The 24,493-nt window shown below is 42.7% G+C and overlaps 1 protein-coding gene across 1 annotated transcript in view; it reads right to left on the bottom strand.

The window, feature by feature from the left end:
* Window positions 1-4,231: 4,231 nt before the first annotated feature.
* TRIM71 (tripartite motif containing 71) overlaps window positions 4,232-24,493 on the bottom strand; it is a 59,936-nt gene continuing 39,674 nt past the window's right edge. Inside the window, exons 2-4 of the mRNA XM_084860425.1 lie at window positions 16,798-16,965; window positions 8,945-9,079; window positions 4,232-6,028 (exon numbers count right to left, since the gene is read on the bottom strand). Of these exons, the coding sequence (XP_084716551.1) occupies window positions 4,577-6,028; window positions 8,945-9,079; window positions 16,798-16,965 (1,755 nt within the window). The 3' untranslated portion in view covers window positions 4,232-4,576. The remainder of the gene's footprint in view (window positions 6,029-8,944; window positions 9,080-16,797; window positions 16,966-24,493) is intronic.

The raw sequence follows: 24,493 nt of genomic DNA, 5'->3' as shown, positions 1-24,493 counted from the left end.
TTTAAAATACACTTATTCAGGCATCCTGTACCACAGTAAACTGGGTTCAGCTGGTTTCCTGAGGACACATAGACCAGAAAACAGTGTTTGTCTAACGCAAGTACCAGTGTTTATTTCTTACACAGCTCCAAACTGCGTGTGTGTGTGTGTGTGTGTGTGTGTGTCTAAAAAACAACTTAAAAAATACCCTATTACCTTTTGGCACCATTTGGATATACTCATGTTAAAACAACAACAAACAAAATGCTTTGGCACGTCTTAATTTAAACCAGAACTAAACATAGGAATCTCCCAATCTTCAAAAGAAATCAGAGATATGGCTAAAATCACGTAGAAACCTCTGTTCAATAAATTAAGTTTGGCTTAACTAACTAAAACAGCACCAATCTCATACAATTCCAGTGAAATGCCATAAGGAAGTACCTCCCTTGTTCCCAGATCTCATTAGGTTTGGCAGAGTATTATTTATAGGATATTTCAGGATCCCACTGCATCCTATATTTTTGATAGGCCTTTGAAGGTTCCCCCAAATAAGTTACACTTAAGCTTATAGAGTTTACTGCCTGAAGTACTGCTGTTTAGCACCATGAATTCCTACTGAGCTTTCAACAAAAAATATATTGGGTTAGCAAAAGATTCATAAAGCTGCACCAGGAAGGTGGTGCTAATGTGATAGAGAATATTTTGGGGCAGACCAAAACAAACTTTTAAACAGTTTATAACACAGCTTGAATCCAAGCATTTAGTATACAACCGCATTCCCAAATTTTGAAAGTTTTTTTTAATTACCCCAGCTTTTTCTTAACCCAGATTTACTAGCTTGCAAGACTATATTGAACAGTTTAAGAATCAACAACATTTGTAGACTATTTTCAACCCATGCCTACAATTCTTGGTAGTACTGTTTTGTACTCAATCTCTGTGTATCTGGATTGCTCAATAAAGTCCATGAACATGCAGACAGATACTTTAAATCCTGTCAGTTATATAACCAATAAAAACCAAGCCCCCAAGGAGCATTTTATGTTGGCATTAAATGTTTCTTGTATTATTACACTGCTTAGCTTCATAGTATTATAAACACTCCTATGTCAGAAGCTACACTAATACTTTAAGTGAGATAACATGTGCTTTGCACTACCTACTGTGGTAACTGTACAGGAGTCACTCTTGGTAGCCAAACAGCAGCATTTAAAAATAAAAAAAACTTTTTGATATGCAAGCTGAAAACATTTATAGAAATGTCTTTTTTTTTCTTTTAGTTTTGTGCCAAAACAGTAGATCGACAGATTCACCAGTAGAGGTACATAGCAGATTTATAGAAGGAGGAGGGAAAAAAACAAACACAAACAAAACACCATTCTTTCCCCACAAGTAAAGAGATTTCTGGCTTCTCCAAAGCTTGTGCAGCAAATACAGACAAAACTCATACAGCTCAAAACAGAATTCCACTAGTCAGGAGCGTTCCATAGCAAGAAGGAATGGAATGGAACGAAGGTAATGTTTATTTGACAAAAACATACTAGAAGTAGCTTATTTTAAGAAAAGCTTGCCTTACAAACACATGCACACACAGAGGGGACTCTGCCAACCTTAAAATTAAAGCTTTTTAACCAATTATCTTTGGTAGCTATATAGGGGAAGCTAACCTTATTTTTCAACTTGAGTCCCAAAGTAAAATGCTCTAATTTGAAACACCTTCTTCATATGTTATGTGCTGGCCCCAAGTTATGCATGGGAACAAGATGGAAACACACACTTGTCTCTCCAATGACATGTGGGCAATGCATGGTGCTCAAACCCTAACCCCTTGACCAACTCTGATATCAATTTTGGATCAGCATAATTTGATGGGCAGTTAATTGGCAAGTATCCTGCTAAAAGCTCACCAACTTCCTTTATCAGAAGGAAAAAGACTATTTGGTATTTGGAAAGAGGGGAGAAGACACCTTCCAAATATAATGCAACACACTCTTAAAAGAATTACACTGTAGGTATCACAAAATGTTTGGGTTATAGCTGGCATTGAGAGAATGCTCAGTCCCAGGCCAACTGGCTTTCCCCTTCCATCTTACCAGAGAAGCTTCTTTGCAACTGATCAACTACATGGAGTCTAAACATCCTCCAACATCACTACATCTGACCCACTACCAAGAGCAGCCATGTGGCTGTATAGAAATATTGCCCAATTTAATTTTAAACCATCTGGGGGGGGGGTTGCTTTAAAAATGGTTTATATTCAATGAGCCCCATATTAAGCCTGTTAGAAGTCATCTAGTCAGAGATTTGGTACTGGCTAAAAGGATACACAATGGTTCTGACCAACCTGATCAAAAACATATTAGAAAGCTAAGGCAGTTCAGAATCTCACCAATTCTACATCCTTTCTGTACCATAGGATTGCAAGTTCTCTTGCTTTCTATATGCTGCAGTCCAACTGAAGGATGGAACTCAGCCTCCTTCCATCTAAAGTGTTAGTTCCTAGGAAAATTTGGAAAGTGCAACTCTCAGCATCTTTGTTAGTACAGAGACAGACCCCTTCAATATTTCTGGCCAGTAACAGGTATATAAGTGGGAAATGAGCATTCCTCTACATTAGCTAAAGGGCATTTCAGCCTCCATGTGATATAATCACAGCTTATAGTTCCTTGCTGATGGTAACAGAGGTTAAATACAAATGCACTGAAAACATTTAGACCATCTTATCAGCATTTCGGATTTCCAATCAGGTTCTTGGAGGACAGTCATGACAACACAGTACAACTCTGTCTCCTGAGATAACCTTGGCATGGGGAGCAAACACCACACATTTGCTCAGGCAAGGCCTTATATGTGATCGATGGGACTTACTCCCAAATATCCGCAGATGAATGCAGTTTAAGGTTGTAGGATGCACACTGGAGAGTTTAATGACACAACATGGAAGGAATCACATTCCTATGATTTGGTACAAAACTTGAAATCTGGAGCTTCTTGGAGAAGTATAAGAATCCTCAACCTTTTCAGTGCTAAATTTTGTGGCTGATTAAATTTAAGAAACTCACTAGTTTTGGTTTCAAATACTGCACCCCCATTTTACATGGCATTCTTTGGCGCTGGAGCAAATGAGGTAGGGTTTAGGGTGGTTTTCTTTCCACAATCTCTGCCCCAATATAGGGAGCTACATGGGTGTCCTGGCAAGATGAATTTCCCATGTAGATGTTCTACTCAAAAGGGGTGGGGGTGGGAAGAAAGGGTCTGAAAGAGGCAGGAAACAGTCAGCTCAAAAGATGAGTTACTACACTCTGTTTTCCTTCATCTGGGAAACACACCTGGAATTTCCAAAATTCTGCTTTCTGTTATTTATATCTGAAAAATTATACACTTGATAGAGCTACACTTAAAAAATAGTCAGTTCTTCAACACAAGCCTTCCAAAACAGAATAAATGGAACATTAAGCTCAAGCATTTGCCTGAAAGGCCACGGATGTTAGCCCCACAAGGATAGTAAGGGAAATGAATTTTCCAAAAAAAAGAAAAAAAGAACTGAAACAAAGGCTATGAGAAAGATATAAGCTCAAAAAGAAGTCCTCATTCACCTTTGACAACCAACAACACCAAAACTACAATCCAAAGATGTCCTTTTGACATCAAGAAAAGTTTCCATTTGTGCATCAGAGTTTATTTGGGCTTCATACTCACTCAGGCAGCACCTCATTATGCTGCATCAGAGGTCACTTCTGAAGTTCCCAAGTTTGGAAAGCAGCTTTGTCCAGCAGCAAAGAGGGCTGCTTCCTGAGGTGGGCAGGCTCTCAAGGGCCCTCATGCATGAATGACATTTACCATATGACCCTTTGGACCAGAGGCCAAAGCCACCCACAATAAGAAATTAAATGTATTATAACATTTTGTGCATTCTTGAACAGTTGTCTTTGCATTGTGGAGTTACTGCATTTTTCAAAATATACATGCAAACAACAAATAATAATTAGAAAGAATTTTCTCCCTGGTGAATCCCATCCCACTTCAAAAAGACCAAAGCCTTCTGGAAACAAGACACTATGTTGAACAGTATGTCAAATGCACTGAGGTATAAAAAAGGAGAACAAGAAAAGAGTTCTCTGCTGCAGCAGCATCTAAAAACACAACCCCCTTCACCACCCTCCAAACCCACCCCCCCACAATATGATCAGAACACAAAAAAATTTAAAATATCTAAAACTACTGATTTTTTTTTCTTCTTTTTAAAGATGAGAGTGTGCCTTTTTGGCAGAGTCTACAGAATTTACCACACAAATCAGCTGATTTGCACAGAAACATATTTTGTGCATCAATGTCCCATCCAGGGAAAATGAGGTTTCACTTTTTACTGCATTGTGTATACTGCGGAGGTAAAGGAACACAAAGATAATGAGGTAGATACGAGTTTATAACATCACAGGTCACTCCCTGCAGATAAAAAGGGAAAGTACATTCATCTATAAAAAATTAAAGATGAGGTAGGTTTGAACTAACGTTGTAGTATTTTGTGTGTGTGTTCGTTCTCTTAAAAGGATTTTCCCTGAGACAGTTTCTTCCTAGCACAGATAAACACGGATTAGAAGACGAGGATTCGATTGTTTCCAAAGTCAACCACAACAATCAAGCCATCTGGGGTGACAGTAATACCTGAAGGACGGTCCATCTGACCAAAGCCACTTCCCTGAGTGCCAAATTTGCATAAAAAACTACCATTCGGCTCAAATATCTGTACCCGGTGGTTCCTGGAATCTGCCACAATGATACGACCTTCCTGGTCCACCGCCACACCTTGCGGGCGCAGAAACTGGCCGTTACTTGTGCCTTCGGACCCAAGGAAACGTGCCGACTGACAGTCGGGATGTATGACCAGGAGACGATGATTGTTGAAATCGGTCACGACGAGATGGCCCTCGTGATTGAACGTCACGCCTCTTGGGGAATCAAAGTGCTTCCAAAGCGCCCCTTCAAAACCATACTTATTCAGGAACACTCCATCAGGCCCAAACAGCTGAACCCGATGATTCCTTGTGTCGGACACCAGGATTTTTCCCTCGGAGTTTACTGCTACATCCCATGGGTAATTGAACTGCCCATTTTTGGTTCCTTTCTCCCCAAACTTCAGAATGAACTGGCCATCGAACGTGAAGATCTGGATGCGATGATTGTCCTTGTCGGCCACGATAATCCTCCGCGAGGAGTCAGAGGCAACGCCGGCAGGCCTATCAAACTGGCCGGGCCTGGAGCCCAAAGTGCCAAACTTGTGGTGGAATGCCCCACAGGGCTTAAAGACCTGTATACGGTTGTTGCTGCGGTCAGCAACAACGATATAGCCTTCCTTATCTACACTAACGCCCCAGGGGCGGCACAGCTTTCCATCGCTATCCCCCTCGCTAGCGAAGCAGAGCCCTGGTAGCCCAATGCCAACATAACTGCGCCCTGACTTGACCATGACTTTGAATGGGCTGTTTTCTATATGCTGGTTGCACATCATGACTGATATCAGATGCTCCCCTTCCATCTGTGGCCTGTAATTGACTAGATACGTTCCATTCTGCTGATCACCAATATCTGCTCCAAAGAGATTTCCATCAGGCCCCATGACCACAGCAGAGATCATGTCTCCCCCAGAAAGGCGAGGTTCTCCATCGTGGTCATAGCCTATCACTGTGAAAGAGGCCACTTTGCCTTGCAGTGCACGTTTGAGACCTTCCCCAGTGGCTTTGGTCAGAGGAGCGAAGGCCCCACTGCTGACAAACCCCATGGACTTGATGGCCATATACAATGCCTGGTCAGGAGGAGTGAACATGACCCTGTCATCCTCTTGAGGCTGCAGGAAGCCTCTGACATTCTTCAGCTCCTGTACCTGAGCGAGCATCCGGTCCCGAGCCAAGAGGATATCTATGTTCCGACCCTCCTCTAGGACCTGCTGGACTGCACTGATGGTGTTGTCTAGCTTGTTTAGGTTTTGACGCAACTTTTCAACCTGCAGGTAGAGAGACTTCGCTTTCACTTGGCGGATTTTTTCCACCTAAAATGAAGGTAAACACACACGTATTAAACTACCAACTGCACTGATCATAGAGTACAGAGGAGAGTAGAAGTATGGGGGGGAGGGAGGGAGAGAGAGAGAGAATTTGGAGATGGTAAAGTGAAAATATGTTTGCTGAATTTTGGGTTGCTATGATGTGTGAATGCAGCTATGCTAACAAACCATGGTTTGTTAACCACGAATAACCCAGAATGCTGTTTCATGCATCACGCTAAGCCACAATAGGTTAATTAACTCCCAGACCTTAATGGCATGTGTGAGCAGTCATTTTGCCTCTTCAAGCTGCAACAGCAGCTTGTCATGTCATGTGAACCTGGATTGGTGTGGTTAACAAACCACGCAGAACTCATGGGCTGTTTTAGGTTTCTGGGTGGTTTGTTAACCACATCAACCCACCCTTGCCAGGTTCACATGACACAACAAGCTACAGTCATAGCTTGAATATGCAAAAGTTGCCTGGCACGCACTTAAATAAGCAACAGTGGGGTGATTGTGGGAACTGGGTCAGAAAAAGAACCCATGGGTTTAGTGTTGCATTGTGAACTCTGGGTTATTTCGACCATGGGTTGTCATTACATGCAAATACAGAACTGTAGGTTGTTCGTGGCTTGTTTGGCCCGGCTACAGAGGCAGCGGGAAAGAATGGTCCAAAAATCCAGTCATTCTACATGCCAGTACTACAGCGTCGCAAAGGTATTTGGGATACAGGGATGGAGCAGGTGAAGGAAAGCAAACAACCCAGGCACTGAGAAAACAAACCACAGTTTGTTCAATCATTTGTTAGATAAGCACTGGTCAGAACAGCAAACCATAGGTTTAATAAACTATGGGTTCAATAAACCATGGGTTAGCATTATGTGCAAACTAGGCCACTGTGATTATTTTTAAATCCAGCATTCTTATGATCTTATCTGGGTCAGAATGTGTAATTGCATACACCAAGGTTTCATGCAAGCGAAACAGTAAGTAAGCCCATCTGGTGGTGGTGGTGATAGAGGCCTGTGGATTCTGGCCTCTACTCTTCCCTCCCAGCCCCCCAGAATGCCCCCCTTTTGACCTCTATGAGTTGTCCAAGGTCACTACTGCGACTTTGGAAAGCAGCTGCAGTGGTGCTTTCCATGCCAGCTGAGAGAGGGCGGGGGAGGATCTGATGTCTGATTCCCCCTCCCAAGGCCATAGGAGGGAGAATCCGAAATATCCTAAGGCCTATAGGGTATATACTTTCCCAGGGACTATAGAATTGCTCTGTAAATTAATTATATATTGTTCACACATTAGAAGAGCATAAAATGCAATTAGTTTATCCACTGCAAGAACTGATTTAAGAACATCAAAACATAAAAGCCATGCTGGATCAGACCGAGGGTCCATCTAGTCCAATATTCTATTCACACAGAAGCCAACCAAATGCCCACGGGAAACCCACAAGCAGGACATGAGTGCAACAGTACCGTCCAGCCCATGTACCCCAGCAGCTGGTGTACATAGGTATATTACCTCCGATACTGGAGGTAGCACATAACCATCAGGACTAGTAGCCATTGATAGCCATCTTCTCCAGGAATTTGTCTAACCTCCTTTTAAAGCCATCCAAACTGGTGGCCATCACTACATCATGTGGTAGTGAATTCCATAGTTTAACTACATCATGTGGTAGTGAATTCCATATGCGCTGAATGAAGAAGTCCTTCCTTTTATCTTTCCTGAAGCTTCCACCAACCAACTTCATGGGATGAGCCATGAAGTGCTTTTTAGTGTTCAGAATGTGTTAGAAAGCCTTTAAATGTATTTCAAATTTACAGAAAAGCTCAAAAGCTCTATATATTTTTAATTAATTTAGGGCGCAATCCTACGGGGATAAGCAGCCGCCTCCGAACTCGGAGACGACCGCCTATCCAATGCAGGGTAGATGGAGCGCAAAGGGGACCGTTCCCTCTGCACTTCTCCTGCCCTGCATTTGCGGCTAGACAGCCATTTCGGCTGTCTAGCCATGGGAAGGCGGAGCAGGCGAGGAGGCATAGGATGTGTCGTACAGATTTCTGACTTCCCTGTTCCGGCACGCTCCCCGGAACACCCCGTTTTGGCCACTCTGCGTGTCTTTTCTGAGCGTGGAGCACGGGGCCATTCTGCGCTGCTTGCAAGGCAGTGTAGAAGTGGGGGAAGGTCAGCTCTCTGGGAACCGACCTCGGAGTGCAGGCTCCAAGGTCAATTCCTGGAAACCCACATATCCTATGGCCGTCTAGCCACTGACTAGTGGCCATAGGATTGCTCCCTTTGTCTACTTTAAATAATGGAATCAAGTGTTGAATAACAGCCACTGCTGCATAGCGAAGAATAGCCTAGTTTGACCATAATGTGAAACCCTAATTTGGCACGACGAGAACAAGCTTAGCTTTTCCTGGGATCGTACACCCCACTCTTTCTCTGAAACTGCCGCAAGGATGAGTCTGGAAGCTTTTGCTTCCATTTTAGATTAACCACAGCTTGCTGTGTTACTCAAACCTGGACAATCTGTGGTTAATCTTAATTATAGTTAGTGGAAACAAGCCAACTTCAAACCATAAATTATGGAACTGGCTTGTTTCCACTAGCCATGGTTAAGATTAGGGTTTGGGAAACATTCTAAACTACAGTTAACCTAGAACAGAAGCTTCTCATCTCACAGAAGTACCAGAAAAAAGGGGAGGAGGGAGCATGGAAACCTGGAGGGAGGCCAAGTTCAGTCTCAAAATGCTAAACTGTAGTTTAGAGTTGCATCTAAATGCAGCTACTCTCAGCTTGGACCTTTATTGTGTCCATTTTATAAATGGGCAACCATGACATAAGTGTATTGTGAAGACAAACAAAAGAACACAGTCATTAGTATGACAACACAATGGGTGGCCCCTTTCTTACCTTCCATAGCAGCTCACACTCCCTTTCTTCTAGGGCCTTCTTGTGTCTAGAAGTCACTGCTTTCACTTCAGATTGTACCATCTTTGCTTTCATTTCAACTTGTTCTGCAACAGCTTGGGCCTGCTCAATACTGAGCTAAAAGTGAGAGGAAGAAAAGACTGCTTGTCAAAGTAACTAAACAGAAGCATACAAGGTATTTCTCAAGCTACCCAATGTTTCAAGACCTGAAGCACCCATTTCGAACATGGGACTACATTTGAAAGTAGCTTGTTCAACCTTTGACTAAGTTAATCATCAGGGTTTTTTCTAATGGAAGGACCAGGAGTTGCTATGCAGAACCTGGTTGAACTAGTTCTATCCAACCCCCATAATGTACTGGCAGGTCCACAAAAAGCAAACCGCTACAGACTTGACCCACCAGCAAGTGGCTGGTGGGGAGAGGCTTGTTGTCTGGAACATCTGTGGATTTTTTCTCATCATTCACAATTTTAACAGGCACCATTACAAAACATTCGGAAGAGTATGTGATGTAGACAGCTTCAGTAGTGTGCGTGCGTGCGTACTGTATGTGTTACACATAATTACACACACAGCTTATGCTTTAAGTGCCTATACACTTCAGATACTTATTGTTATTGTTATCACTAATACTCAATACTTTAAATCCATGGGCTCAGATCCAAAGAAATTCGAAACTGGGTCTATGTACCCAAGAGGACACTAGGCTCATGTTTCTCAAACTGCTCCCCCCCCCCCCCACCATGCCAAACTGCTTTTGAAACGGAAGGGGCTTTCAAAAGCCATTTGTAGCATGGCACAAAGGTCTGCTGTTCAGTCAAAATCATACGGCAGGCCCAAGCTCCTGGGTATCCCTAGAAGAGCTGTAGTCAAACTAAAAGAACTAGTGGCTTTTGACTTGCTAGCTGGAGACCATCTTCTCTCTCTCTCTGACAGGAAGGAAAACATTTCCAGAACAAACAGTGTTGTGTTTGGCATTTCTGAACACTTGAGGCAGTTCCCCCAGTAGCAGAGTATTACAAAATTCTAGTAAACCAGCCATAGGTGTGCGTACAGGGTGCCGGGTGTGCCCAGGCACACCCTAATGTCCCCCCCGCAAAAAAATGGCCTTGCATTTTAATTTAATTGCATGATATGCTCTTTTAGTTTTAAAGTATGGATTGTTGTATTATCAGTAAGTGCTGAATTGCAAGATATAGATGCTGTAGAAATCTATAGGAAGCCCATGTTCGCTCTCAGCCTGTGTCCCCACTACTGTGGCACCACATTACTGTTGGTCCTCCCCTCCCCCTCCTCCTCCTACTCTAGGAAATTATTTGACCTATATAAGCAGCCACAAAAAAATGGTGTTTTGTGTCTCATTTTTAAGTTTGCATTTTTAAAGTAAAGTTTAGCTGATTAAAAAAAAGTTTAGTTCAGTTTTAGTTTCTTTAGTTTGTTTGATGAATAAAAATAATGGCCTTTATGATTGAGTATTCAATAAATGTCCGCCTTTAAACAATTTTTTTAAATTCCCTGGGTGCACACCCTAATGAAATGTGCTGTGCATGCCTATGAAACCAGCCTTGTATTTAAGCATTAGCCTGCTGGCCTGTCATTAGATGTGTTATTTGACTGGCATCAGGCACCATCATAACAAAGCATTTTTGAGTTATACACGTTGGGAATGTAGGAATGAATATGGAAAGTATAGAAAGCTATTCTGTCCATATTGGTTTGCTTCACCAGATCCTCATCTACTTTTTTAAAAATCAAAGTATTTTATCTCACTGTTATCTTTTAGGAACAACATTTTGTGTATTTTAGAGGTCAGGCCTTTTACCCCTGTAAACTCATAGGCCCCAACTCAAATGTAGCTAAAGCTCACATTTGTATTCTCCCTTATCACTTGGAGCAGATTATCCTTGCTGGATGATGATAATGATGATTATATCATTTATACCCCACCTTTCCTCCAAGAAGTGTTCCAAGTGCACTTCATAGCTTACCAGCTAGGAAGTGAGCACAAGCTCATCCGGTTGCATCCAACGTTAGTCTAACTTAATTCATTTCAGTGGGTCTACTCTAAGTAGGGCTAACACTGGATACAACCCATCATGTTACCACATACACACAGCCAAGTGAACCTGGTGCACGTACACTGCATTGTAAATCAGGCAATATACTAATTTTTAAAAAAGAGGAGGTTACAGATTAAATACTAACACTAATTTAAAAATTCACATTCATGGTAAGCCTGATACCCTCACCAAAAGGATATTAAACTTCAGACAGATGGATGCAATACTTTTTAGCAAGCATTGGCTAGTTCACGATTGGAAAATTAGCACTTGTACCTTAGCATATTTTAAATTTAAGGTTTAGATTTATGAGCAAAACATGGCTAACACAGTTAGATAAGTAGAATTCCCCTGAGGGACAGCAGAGTTGAAAACATACAAGTTCATACCCTTGGGACTTCTATTGTTGACGGTGAGAGATTTCTAAAAGAATGATTTATTGGGGCAGCAACATATCTGTTTACACTGTGATAGGTGTAGTTTTGCAATGAACAGAGATAGATACAATCTATGAGAGAGGAAAAAAAACTTAGCAGTTCCAGAAAAAGCAAGAGCTGGTGCATGACCCTACAGTTTTCAGAGTTTGTTCCTCTCTCCTTGCAGATGTTCCTTTACAAAGATGGAAATTCCACATGTTCATTTAATATCTCTTATCCAGAGGGCCCATTGAGCAACTAAGCACTGGCCTTTGTCACAAAAGTCAAGCAGAGAGAGAGAGAGCTTTCCCCCCTCCCCTCCCCATTCAAAGGATCAAGGCTTTCTTTAAAAAGGCTCCATCATGAGGAGAGTTACAAGGCATTCTAAGGAGCCTTTCTCAGGCCGTTTTTCCTGAAGCTTCTTCATTGATATATTTCACTAGCAGCAATGCTAGACATACAAAGGTCTGTGGCAGCTCTCTCTTTCTGCCCTCTTCTTCAATTCTGGTCCCGTTTTATACACGTTGCAAAATGAAGTGGCAATGCTTGTTCTGGACTGTCCCATTTCAGGCTGAATGAAAGTGAGGAGCTACATGCTTAAGAGCTCCTCAGCAAACAAACAACAGAAATCCTCCTTACATGTAGAAAACTGGAGTGTCAGGACAATGATTCCCCCTAATTGTCTCCCTTGCATGCAGTTCTTCTGAGGGCAGGAGTTGTTTATAAGGTAGCATAAAAACATGCAAAGCTCCACCTGTAGCCTGAAATCATAGAAGTCCAGGAAAAGTTTTAACACTCAGTTCTGTTGCATGTTTAAAAACTTATGTCCCAGTGACTCGGAGAAGACACATGAACATGCTATGTTTTGGCCAAAGCAGCTGCAGACCAACCCCATTTGTTTTAAGTTGTGATTTTATTGGTACTGATGTTTTAGGACAGATTAAGTATGTAGCCTACAGCAGGGGTGGGCAACCTGGGGCCCTGCAGATGTTTTGGCCCACAACTCCCATGATTCCTCATCATTGGCTATGCTGACTAGGGGAGATGTGAGTCATAGGCCAAAACATCTGGAGGGCCGGCAACAACTTGCCCAACCTGGGCTTAGAGAAAAGCAGGATAAAAATCCATTAAATACAAAGGGACACCGTGTTCGTAAAGTAAAGCCAGAAACAAGAATTGTATTACATTTAATTATTCTGCATTATGTTTTTTTTATCCTGTACTTCCTCCAAGGATCTTCCTTTTTATCCCCTTCCTTTTATCCTCACAATAACCTTCTCTGGTAATAAGTTTAGAGGTGGTGACTGGCCCAAGGTCACCTAATGTTTCATGACTGAGCAGTGATTTGGACCAAGGTCTCCCTTGGTCTAAGACCAACACTCAATCCACTGGCTTTCCATAGGCGATCGGCTAAGAGATCTGGCTATGAATCAGAAAACCCCAAGTTTAAATCTCGCCTCTGCCACCCAGTCCCTATATAGGCCTTGGACAAGCCATTCTCTCTCAACCTCAGCACTCCCCCCCTCCCCAGTTTGTAATAAGGCATAATAATTATATACTTTAAAGGGCTGTTTTAAAGCAGGGGTGGGGTGCTCACAGCCCTAGGCCTAATTTCATGTAGTTGTGCGAGGGAGGGGGCAGGGAGCCCAGAGGGAGAGGAAGAGGGTGGAAGGGGGGGGGAAGGGGGAAAACCCCAAACAGATGGACAGATGGAGAGAGGGAAGCCCTCTGCAGACCTCTGGCAAGAGCGAACTTGCTCCTCCCTTAGCAGACTCCTGGGCAGGGAGAACGGGGAGCAGGGGAAGAGAGAAAAAAGGGGTTGGCAGAAAAAGACGAAAGGGGTGGCTCCAGCACCCTCCCCCACCACAGACTGCTCCTGAAGGAAAGTGGCCTTCAACAGCGAGAGAAAAAAATATTCCCGACTCCTGGTTAAGCATTTTGAAGAGTAAAACACTACATAACATTAATAGCATTTAACACCTCTGCACCTAGTTTTGGGCCAGACAAGTATATGGCCCTCCAGTAGACAGCATTTTATTATTGTCTAAGGCGGGCTTCTCCAACCTGGTGCCCTCCAGATGTGTTGGACGGTAACCCCCATAATTCCTAGCCAGCATGGCCACTGGCTGGGAGATATGGGGGTTGCTGTCCAACACATCTGGAGAGCACCAGGTTGGAGAAGGCTGGTCTATGGGAAAACAACTTTGTGAGTGTCCACCCAGAATTTTTATTTGTGCAAATCCTGACCAGATGTTTCAGGCAGAAAGGTTAAAGCCTTAAGATCAGAGATCTAATTTAGGGAGGTTGAGGGACCCAGATGTAACTTAGAAACATGAACTTTGCTACAAAAATTAAGCTCTACTCTAATTAGTCCAGCTCTCGTGTAAGCCAGCACTAGTAGAGGGTTTTGCTTTTTTAAAGTCAGATCAGGGGGGAAGGATATAAGCCAATATAGTATGTTTTTAAAACAGTTTACAGTAATGCCGGAACTAAAAAGATAGACATACTGGGTTTTCCCATCAGAAAGCCATTTTCAACCTGTCACCACTAGCAGCCATTTCAGAGGCTGTGCTGAAGGAGGTGAGCGGGGTAAGCAGGGCCATTTCACCCAGCCTACTGAAAGACTTAATTTTTCCTCCCCTTCCCTCCTCATTCCTTTTTCTTTGTGTGTCAGTTCTTTTTAGACTGTAAGCCTGTGAACAGGGACTGTCTTGTTTTACTCATTAAATGTAAGCTGCTCTGGGAGACTTTTTGGCTGAGGAGTGGGTCAAAAATACTCTAAATAAGTAAATAAACAAACAATGATAGTAACACTGGACTTGATGTTGGACTCGATGGCCTTGTAGGCCCCTTCCAACCCTACTATTCTATGACTACTATTCTATGAACATTGTAAAAAAAGGTACAGCAGACTGGGGCCCTTCATGAAATGGCAACTTTAATTGCCATTCAGTGTCCTGCAAGCCTAGTTTGGTCTACAGAGTTTCCCTAAACAGTGTTCCCCACTGCCATGCTGGCTTGGGATGATGGGACTTGTAGTCCAACACATCTGGAGGTCACCTGGTTGGGGATGGCTGTCCTAGAAAGAAGGCCTACTGTAAGGCTCTTGCACAGTAATTGACACACTCTCTCCTAGTTTGAAGATGTTCAAGTCATCTTCATATAATTCTATTCACACTGGCCCAGTTTAGCATTATGACAATGCGACTTGGTGAGCCTTGGGCTTGTGTAGTCCCTGCCTCCTTCTGTACATGAGGAGGCTGGGTACTTCTACTCTCAGTTTTGTAAACCACAGTTTCCTGTTACATCCACACTTGGGCAACTGTTTATTCTAACTGTGATTAGTTCAAGCAAACCAAGACCAAACCATGGTCCATCCGAACTGAATCAGTGAGTAATACCAAGCCTGATTCATAACCATTTGAACTTACCTCTTCCAAAGTGATGTTGGAATAATTCCCAACTAGGTTGCTATGGGTTATGCCATCAACATTTTAAAAACTTTCTTCTCTGAGAATCCAGTTCTACAATTAAATGGGAAGTTCTCCTCCATACTTTTTCCTTTTTTTTTATTTTATTGAAAATTTTAAAAAGGTACCCAGTGTTCAGGGACAGTTGGCCCAGACTCCCTGATCTTCTAAATCTGCAAGAGCTTGTTTTAACAACTTGTATTTTCAGTATGAACTGCAGTGCCAGTAGATGGGGCTATTCAGTGAGAAAATAAAGTGTGCCTTTTTTCCAGTTCAAAATCATTTGAAGCATATAAAATTTCAGGTTGTAGATAGGATGGTCATGAGCTCCATTGAATACTAATGATCCAGGAGGTAATGCCCCTCTCGCATTCCAGGCTAAGAACCACAGCAATAGGACCCCTGTGAGGTCAAGAAACTGCTTCTGGCTGCAAGCTTTTCATTTCAAGATGAGTTAGACCTGTTTAACTAGTTTAGTGGCATCTGTCTAAGACACAACGCCCAAGGACACTCTAAAAAAAAAAAACTTTTGCAACATTTTCAGATTTTAAAAGGAAATGGTTATGATGCACCATTTACTGTGACTTTGAGACTGTAGGATCAAGACTTACAAGAAATCACACTGGGCCTGTTCACATGATCAAATAAGCCACGAGTGCCTGTTTAAATCGGGCACCATTTGCCTAATTACCTAATTACCTGCCAGGCATGGCTTGTCAAGTTATTTCAACCAGGGCAGCATGGCTTCTTTGAGGGGGAAACAACACTCAAATAACCCAACAACAGCCTATGGTTTATTTGAGGGTTGTCCCCCCTCAAACAAGCCATGCTGCCCAGATTTGGAGAACATGGTGACTTGTTTTGATCGTCACTATGAAAACACATTTGTAGTACTTTGTTTAGCCATAAGCAACTGTACACTATTTGACCAAGTGACGGGAGCAATTTATAATATCACTTCAGGAGGTTTGCAAGAGGATGTTGACAAAAAAGAAACGCTCCCCCTTGACTCGCATGTACTAAACATTGAAATATGCTGGTTGAAACATTTCCTTGGCTTTATTTCTTGGAATCAGTAATACAGAGAAGAGGAATCAATAGTCTAATCATTGCCAAATTTTCAAAAGACTCTTGGGAACAAAAATTTTGCTTATATGCACGTGTAAACCTTCAGACAGTTTTAAACAATGATGCATCAAGGGAAGAATCTTGAAATGGCCTAAGGAAAAACACAATTCTGGAAATCTAACTGCGTAAGTCTAGCAAAGCTGAAAGCAATTGGTATCTTTCCACAAAGATTAGAGATTGACTTTTCGGCTCATGCTTTTGGCTAAGTGCTATTCACCTTGTTCCGTGGTAGTATGTTGGGCTCTAAATGAATAGTACATCTATACATACACTACATAATGCTGTTTAAAGCAGGGACCATCTTTCTTTGCAGCATACCCATGTTACATCAAACACTGCCATGAGGAATCCAGGCAACGAAGCCTAAATCACAAGACTAATTTAATTGTTTGGTAACTGTAGCTATCCCTTTATAAACCAAGTGAAAATGGTGTCACGGAGCAGCCGTGGGAATGGGTTTATAACATAGTATGAGTGGTGTTAGGCTTATAAAATGTTTAGCTCAGCCTTCCCCAAGCTCGTGCTCTCCAGGTGTGTTGGGACAGCAAGTCCCATAATTCCCAGGCAGTATGGTCAATGGCCATGCTGGGTGGGAATTATGGGAGTTGAGGTCCAACACATCTGGAGAGCACCAGCTTGGGAAAGACAGGTTTAGTTTATCAATGGATGACTATGAATTTGGTTGAATATATAAGTCAGCCACTGGGACTTCATGGATGAACCATAATATCAAACACTCCCCGTGCTACTTGCACATTTACCTGAATGGCCTGACGTCCCTGTTGCGCATCGGCTAGTAGCTGAATGGTAAGGGTTCTGGAGTCCTGCAGAGCATCTTGGAGGTAGATAAAGCTGTGACCCACATGTCGTCCCATGGTGCATTCCCGGCAGATGGGGACAGAACAAGTATCACAGTAGAAATGCAGCACCTGCAAGAGAGATAGTTTAATAATATGTCTGCAAACAGAGCCAGCCCTTAAGACGTTTTCAACAACAACAACAACAACAGACTCCCCAGCTATGCATAACATGGACAACAATTATCACCTGTAAAACTCACTGTGAACAATTAAGACAGAAGCTCCTCTTCGTAAAGCAAAGTGACTAATCTGGGTATTAATCCAATGTTAAAAATGTTCTCCTATTATAAAGAATATTCTCTGAACTGTCTTTACATTTAGTGAAGGAACTCCTGTCACGTTCTCAATTGGGGGTGGGGGGTAAAGCTAAAACTACACAGCGAACTTTCCCAAAATACTGTATCAAGGGATTAGTTGATTTATTTCCCTTGTTCATCACAAAATCTATTTTCACATTCCAGCCAGAAGAGGGAAGTAGCAGAGAGCCTGGCAATGGTAACAATCCATTAACGGCAACGCTGAAAGCAGAACTACCTCCTTAGGAACGCTTAAAAAAATGCTGCAACTGATTTATTCAGAAGACCATCCTCTGACTGTGCAGCATTTTTACATTTTCCTCTGGAGAAATACAAGTAGTTCAAAAGGTACTACACAGAATTAAAAGAATCAAAAGATACGAAACAGAACTAAACAGAATTCAAACCAGTCAACCAGCAAAATGTACCCCAATGTACTGTTCTCTAAATTTTTTGGATTACATTTCTCATCATCCCCACCCACTGGTGATGCTGGCTGGGGATGATGGGGGTTGTGGTCCAGAACCTCTGGAGAGCGCATTGTTGGGGAAGGCTGGGCTAAGGTAATAATAGGATCAGACAATCGTGAATGTCACTCCCAAAATTTAAGTTCATTTCGCTTTCAAACAAAACCAGGTGGTCATATATTTTCTTGAATGTAATGTGCTTACCCAAGCACATTACTGGGCAAATGGAAGAATTTGGGAGAATTTTATTAATGTACGGAGTTATTCACCTTTATTACACTCACAGTCTAATCCCATGCTTTCCCTAAACACCTCACACACAGTCTATTCATTTAAAACAAAATACTGTGAATATGGCTGAGGCAGAAATCCCAGTGTTATTATATCTGGGCTTATTATGCAAATTTCAGCACTACTCTTCTGGCAGGATGTAGCTGCAGCTACTTTACAACACATTTTATTGTATAGGTTCATTTTATTCCAGAATGTGAGAAGTGATTATTAAGAAAAATCCTCTTACTAATTTAAAAGCGCTATAGCAGAAAGAACCTTAAGGCAAGCCAGTTATTGGAGTCGCATGAATATCACAATTCTCTCAGTTGTTAAAAAGTATCACCCCTCCCCTCTAGTCAAAAGGGGCCATCTGAAGAGAAAATGGCGTCAATATGAGCAAGGGTTCAGCTTCAAGCTAAACCTACTATTAACCCTCTGAAACAGTTAATGCCAGAAGCAAAGCTGGGTCAAAGGGCAGAGAGCAGTCCTGTCATGCAGATCCAGATGCTACTTTCCCCAAGAATACAAGGCACAGTGTAGAAGTCATTCAGGCACACAAACCACAAAAGAGAGGGAAAAGTAATCAAAACAATTAACAGATTGTTAAAGAAAGACTTTAGGTCCACTGACATATCAAGAAATGCTAGCTCAGTAGCAGTGGTCCTCAGAGGTTTTATTCAATGCCAAAGAAGTTCTTTTTTAAAAAAAACAAAAAAAGACTTAGTATAACAAAAAATGTTTTCAAAGTCTTGAGTATAAAACTGGTTTTTCAAGTTAGGCTCGTGACTGCCAAGGGACTCTTCCTAGGCTAACTACTGGAAGCGTCTCCAGTCTCCACCAATAATTGAGTTTTTTTCTTTTCTCTCATCACACAAGGTGGTAAGGCGACATGAGATGTTGATCTTAAGGTACTGCTGGGCAAGTATCACCATTTGTCATGCCTGCTTTCCCATTTACCAAATTGGCTCAGACTGTTTTCTAGCAGCATCTCTCATCCTGAACAAAGGCTAGAATACCACTAAACATTTTGCAGGTTGTTTTAAATTGATCTTCCTTACAGAGGTTGCATATGTACCTGGCTTGTCTGAGGAGAGGTATTAACAACAACAACAACAACAACAACAACATATCTCTCTGCTTCTTCCAAGGTGCCTACAAGCTGTTGAGATACTGTGAATATCAGTGATTTTCCACTTCTGATGCAAAAATGCAGAACAACATCTGATGATCTACTTATAACACTAGGAGATCATTCATATGCCAATTACTGACCAACATCTCAAGCACCTTCAGAAAAAAGGAAAAGTGGGAGTAACTCTGTTCCCCAATCTCTTCAGAGTTACCCATTTCTACAGCAAAGGAAGCAGAGACCAGGTAAATAAATGAGTTCACTTACATTCATGTCATTTCCAGATGTCAAGGGGTGTGTGTGTGTGTGTGTGTGTGTGTACGCACCCAGTAGGCATGACCCCACACACCCTATCAGCACATGACCTATGTTCACACATAAAGAGAAGCCACCATGGGTGAATTTCCCTGCTGGGCTTCTCATTGCAGTGGTGGCTGCCATTTTGAATGGTCGGGACATGCCATAGCTTCTCATCATGTGCTAACCTGACATGAGTGGGTTGTTGGGGTGGTTGACCAGCCACCCATAATCCATGGGCTGTTTTAGGGTTACAGGTGGCTTGTCAACCATTCCAACAACCCACTCTCGACAGGTTCACAAGAAGCCACGGCATACCCACACATCCCGAATATTCAAAATGGTGGCCGCTGCCACAACAAGAAATCCGGGGGGGAATCACCCACGGTGGCTTGGCTTCTCTAAGTGCAAACTGTGTGTGTGTGTGTGTGTGTGTGTGTGTGTGAGAGAGAGAGAGAGAGAGAGAGAGAGAGAGAATCAGATTAACTGATCCACTCAGTAATAACCTTCTTCAAACTTCCATATGAGAGGATTCTACTGAATGGGACCTACATTAGACTAACACTGGATATAATCCTGAATTAGGATTATTTTATTCCTTTCTTTCATATATTACCTACTACAGGCAGTAGGCAGGCTGGGGGTGGAGAACCTGTACCTCTCTGGATGTTGTTAGACTACAACTACCATCATTCTGACCACTGGCCAAGCTGGGCTGGACAGATGGGGAGTTGGAGTCCAACATCTGGGGGGCCACAGATTCCCCACCTCTGGGGTAGGGGAACTCGTAAATGCAGCAGAAACATTGCATGAGGCTGGGAGCCCAGTCCATCAGAGGCAAAACTACTAAAAACCCTCAAGTTACGGTATAGTGGAGCCAGGGCTCACAGGGATGCACTGCTTGCACTTTTCTATTACCAGGAAGGCTAGCGTCATCTGCCACTCCCCTCAGAATTCCCTGTTCCCTTTGAGGTTAGCTGCAATTCTCACAGTAACTGGGAGGAAAATGATTTCATATGGTCTTGAATAGGCAATGAAGACCTATTAGCTTTGCAGAAGACCTGCTCCTAGTGGAGATAAAACTGCTAGAACTGGTTTGTTGCTATGGGTCAAGACAGCTGCCTGAATTTTTGGACTCTCTTTGGGGGGTGACTATGGAGACCATCATGATGAGTGCCTGAACTTCAAAATTTACCACTTGCATCACTGAAAACCCTAGAACAATTCGCACTGTCCATTCAGCCATTCTGCTTCAAGCTTGCACATATTTCAGACAGCAACTATATTTAACAAAGAACTGCCATAAGACAGAGTGAGAACTTTTCTCCAGGACAAGAAACTTAGTAGGCCCCTATCCTCAATCCGTGGCCAAATACTTAATAAGATATACCATAACTTCCAAAGGATGGCTTTAACAATTGAATTTCACTTGACTCTTACAGCTATCTTGCAGAGATGACAGCCTTGTAGGCAGAGATACAAACAGAAGAATCTAGAACATGTTTTTTTTAAGGATTGCTATTACTTACTGGGACCTATACCAATCTCGTATATGCTTGTGAATACCAAGGCCTAATAAGCCAGCAAGTAATATAAACACAAGTGAATCCCCACACAAGGTATGGGAATGCAATTTTTGAAATTAAGAATTTTCTTAGTTTTAATTTTAAATTTTACAATTTACCTTTCCATCCTCACAGGCTGGCAATACAGCCAAGATATAAATTCACAAGTTGAAGTCAATAATGTGAAATATAATGCATAAAAATATACACAATTTGAGGAAATATTAAGGTAGCTTTTCTGCTAAATTCATTTCTGTTTAACACACAGACCCCTTACTCTATAGTGCTTTACAAAAGTAATAGCCTTACAGTTGTTATTTAGAAGGGTGTTGGATAGTACAGACCCGCACATGAACAGAACAGATCAGTAATCCCTTAAAGCACATCTGGGCAAGCCATGGTCCTCTGAGGCCTTGAGTGTAGCTTTCACGAGTGCCCAAACTATTGCCTTTCTCTTCACGGTCAGATCATGTTCCCACAAACTAGCTGCTCAGCTGTTCAGTGGGCTGGGGAGAATGTGATCACTCAGGAGATTTATGCTTGCACAAGGCCCTTCAGATTACAAGAGGGAGCAAATAGGGGCTTCAAGGCAGCTCACAACCTCCCATGTTTACTACCCCCATTACTGGGATGAAACTCTCCACCTAGAGCTTTCCTATGGATTAATAAGGAACAAAACACCCCACCCCACATCCATCCTGTTGAGAACTCACAGAGCAGGTATGGCCAATTCCATTCTGCAGCCAATCTGCTCAGTGCATCCAGAGGGAAGCATCTCAGGGAGGAATTGAAGAAGCTGGCAAAGACAGCAGAGTGAATGGCTGATCCTCCATGAATTGTCAGCCAGGACCTTATCATCTGGCATTTGAATCCAGAGGAACCTGAAATTAAACCACTGGGATGTTGACCAGAAGTCTCAGGCTCTCCACTATGACATTTTAGGGGGAGGGAGAACTATTAAAAGACTTGGCAGAACTCCAAGAGATAAGGTGGTCCCCACCTGGGCTCTATCTTTGTTTTTGCAGGCTTTCACAGAACACACACACAGCTATTCAAGACCCTTAGAGCCATCCTGGTTAGAGTTGCAATCCAGACATTCGTTATAAAGGAGTTGCTTGATTATGTGTACAGCAGGGGTGTGGAATGTGTCACCGTCCAGATGTTGGTGGAATGCAACTCCCATCAGCCCTAGCCAGTATAGTCAGTGGCAAGGCATGATGGAAGTTGCAGTCCAACAACATCTGGAGGGCCACACATTCCCTGTCCTTGGTGTACAGAATCCAAATCACACTGTGAGCCAGCTACAGCTAATCAGCATATACCAATAGCAGCTTCTAGCCAACTGGCCATTAGATCACAATCCAATATGAACTTGCTCTGTGAAGAAAAAGGTAAACATTCTGCACCAAGGTAACCCCATTTTCACAGACGGTATAAATTAAATTGTGTAAATCAGGCACACCCTACTTAAGTCATGGAAAGATGCAAGAAGGAGGCTACTGAATAATCACTTCTGACCTACTCAAGTCCTACTCAATGAAGTAGTTCTATTTGATAGTGCACAGCAACTCCTAAAATCAATGTACATTTCCGGGGGGGGGGGGGGTCTGAATCCAACTCAAGCTGTAGTATAGTCCACATTGCTTTCCTGATGTTCATGCGTCGGTTTGGTTTAAAGCCAAACAGGTATCCTTTTTGCCAATAGTATGCCACCTTTAACCCTTTGCTCGGGCGGGGGCAGGGGGAACAGATGGTACCATACTTATCTTATGTTCTTTCCAACACAACCAATTCCTGTTGCACTTCTCAATATGTGGTGATGTGTGGTGGAAAGTTTTCCAGTACTTTCTTTTTCTGCAGAAAATTTCCCATTTCATAAGTTCATCAGTAGAAATGTATGTATGCCAACTGTAAATACAATATTAGGTAAGCTTTGCAGTTTCAACGTTGCAATTAATGTTTTTCAGGTGATTATCCCTAGCGTACATATCTATCACTGAAATATATATATGTCTCAGAGTGAAACGGAAATAATAGTGACAGTGCAACTGGAGATGCTCCAACAACCTCAGTAGAAGAAAGCTGAACTCTGTTGAAACAGATGAGTGGTTGTCAGCACATCATGCACTTTTCTTTGGGTTGCTAAAATTAGACCACAATCCGATCCAAAGCAAGGCAGGAGAAGCACGGGGGGATTGTTCCCTCTGCGGCTCTCCTGCCCTGCTTTTTCTGCTAGACAGCTAATTTCGGCTGTCTAGCTGCAAGGGGACCGAGCAGGAGAGGAAGCTGCATGTATGATACATAGGATGTGTCATATACGCAGTTCCGTCCTCCCTGCTCCGGAACGCCCCCAGCCCTGCCCCCTTTCAGCCACTCTGTGCTCCTCTTCAGAGCGCGGAAGGCGGGGCTTCTCCGCGCTGCCTCTGAGGCAGCGCAGACATGGGAGGAGGTCAGTTTTCTGGGAACCAACCTCGGAGTGTAGGCTCTGAGGTTGGTTCCAGGAAAACAGCATATCCTATGGCCATCTAGCTACTGTCTAGCAGCCACAGGATTGCTCCCTTAGTGTATCAACAGTTTTCAGTACCTTCCCCGCCACTAAATTTAAACAATCTAAGGGAAGTATATGCTATTGGCTTTAAAATTTTACAAATATTCAATAAAAATTTCTACATAGTGTAACATTTAAATCACATTGCATTCTTTAATTTTTTCCTCAAGTATTTCGGATACTTGTTACGTTATGTATTGAACAAAAAATTAACATGTGGTCCTTTAAAAAAAAAGCTTTGTTCTTTACTAAATGTAAGTAAAATAAACATGCTAAATTAGATCTCTCTGGAGGGCATCAGAACATTTTCCAATGCAAATTGAAATTCTTCCTGTGCAAGTGACCCTCAGAAAATTAACTGAACTTGCATTGGAAAATTCTCAGTTCAAAATTTTCCAGAAAAGCCACATCACTAATCTAAAGGATGGGCAACTAATTCTGTGCACCCCAAGGGGACTTAGACTTGTGCTTTTCAAAAACAGAGTACAACCATGCAGCATAGAAAACCAATACAGCGTGGAGGGGGCAGCCTGCTGTTCAAAGGGGAAAAAGTCAAGGACTCATACCAGCCATGCCTAAAGCAGCTCTTTGGATCATGGCTTTAAATCCCCACCCCCACCCCTGGCCAACAATCCCACTCCATGATCTTAATGGCCAGAGATGGGAGGTTTACACCTCCCCAGTGTTGTGTGCTGACATGTGGTGGGGAGAGGTGTGTGTGCAAGAAACATATGCAGCCCCCAATGTACCACTGCATGCAGCTCCCGGGGGACAAAAGGGTTGCTCACCCCTGCTCTAGCAGAAAAAAAAATAGCTGGGGGAGAAAGCCATGGGTGGGAGGAGGGTTCACCTCTCCCTCCTGCCAACCTATGCTTCATCGTAAACCCAAACATATGGAGGGCACCCTTCCTCCCGCAACACCCACAAAACAAAAGAAATGGAATTCATTGTGACCCAGATCCAGTTATGCTGTGGTCATGTCTAGTTGCACCCTCTCAGTCAAATGGTCACTCCCTATGTTC

This window comes from Heloderma suspectum, chromosome 5 (genome assembly GCF_057233095.1).
Source record: "Heloderma suspectum isolate Gila_16-S chromosome 5, 16-S_ref, whole genome shotgun sequence".
Taxonomy (NCBI): domain Eukaryota; kingdom Metazoa; phylum Chordata; class Lepidosauria; order Squamata; family Helodermatidae; genus Heloderma; species Heloderma suspectum.
This window is presented reverse-complemented; position numbering and strand designations above follow the sequence as displayed.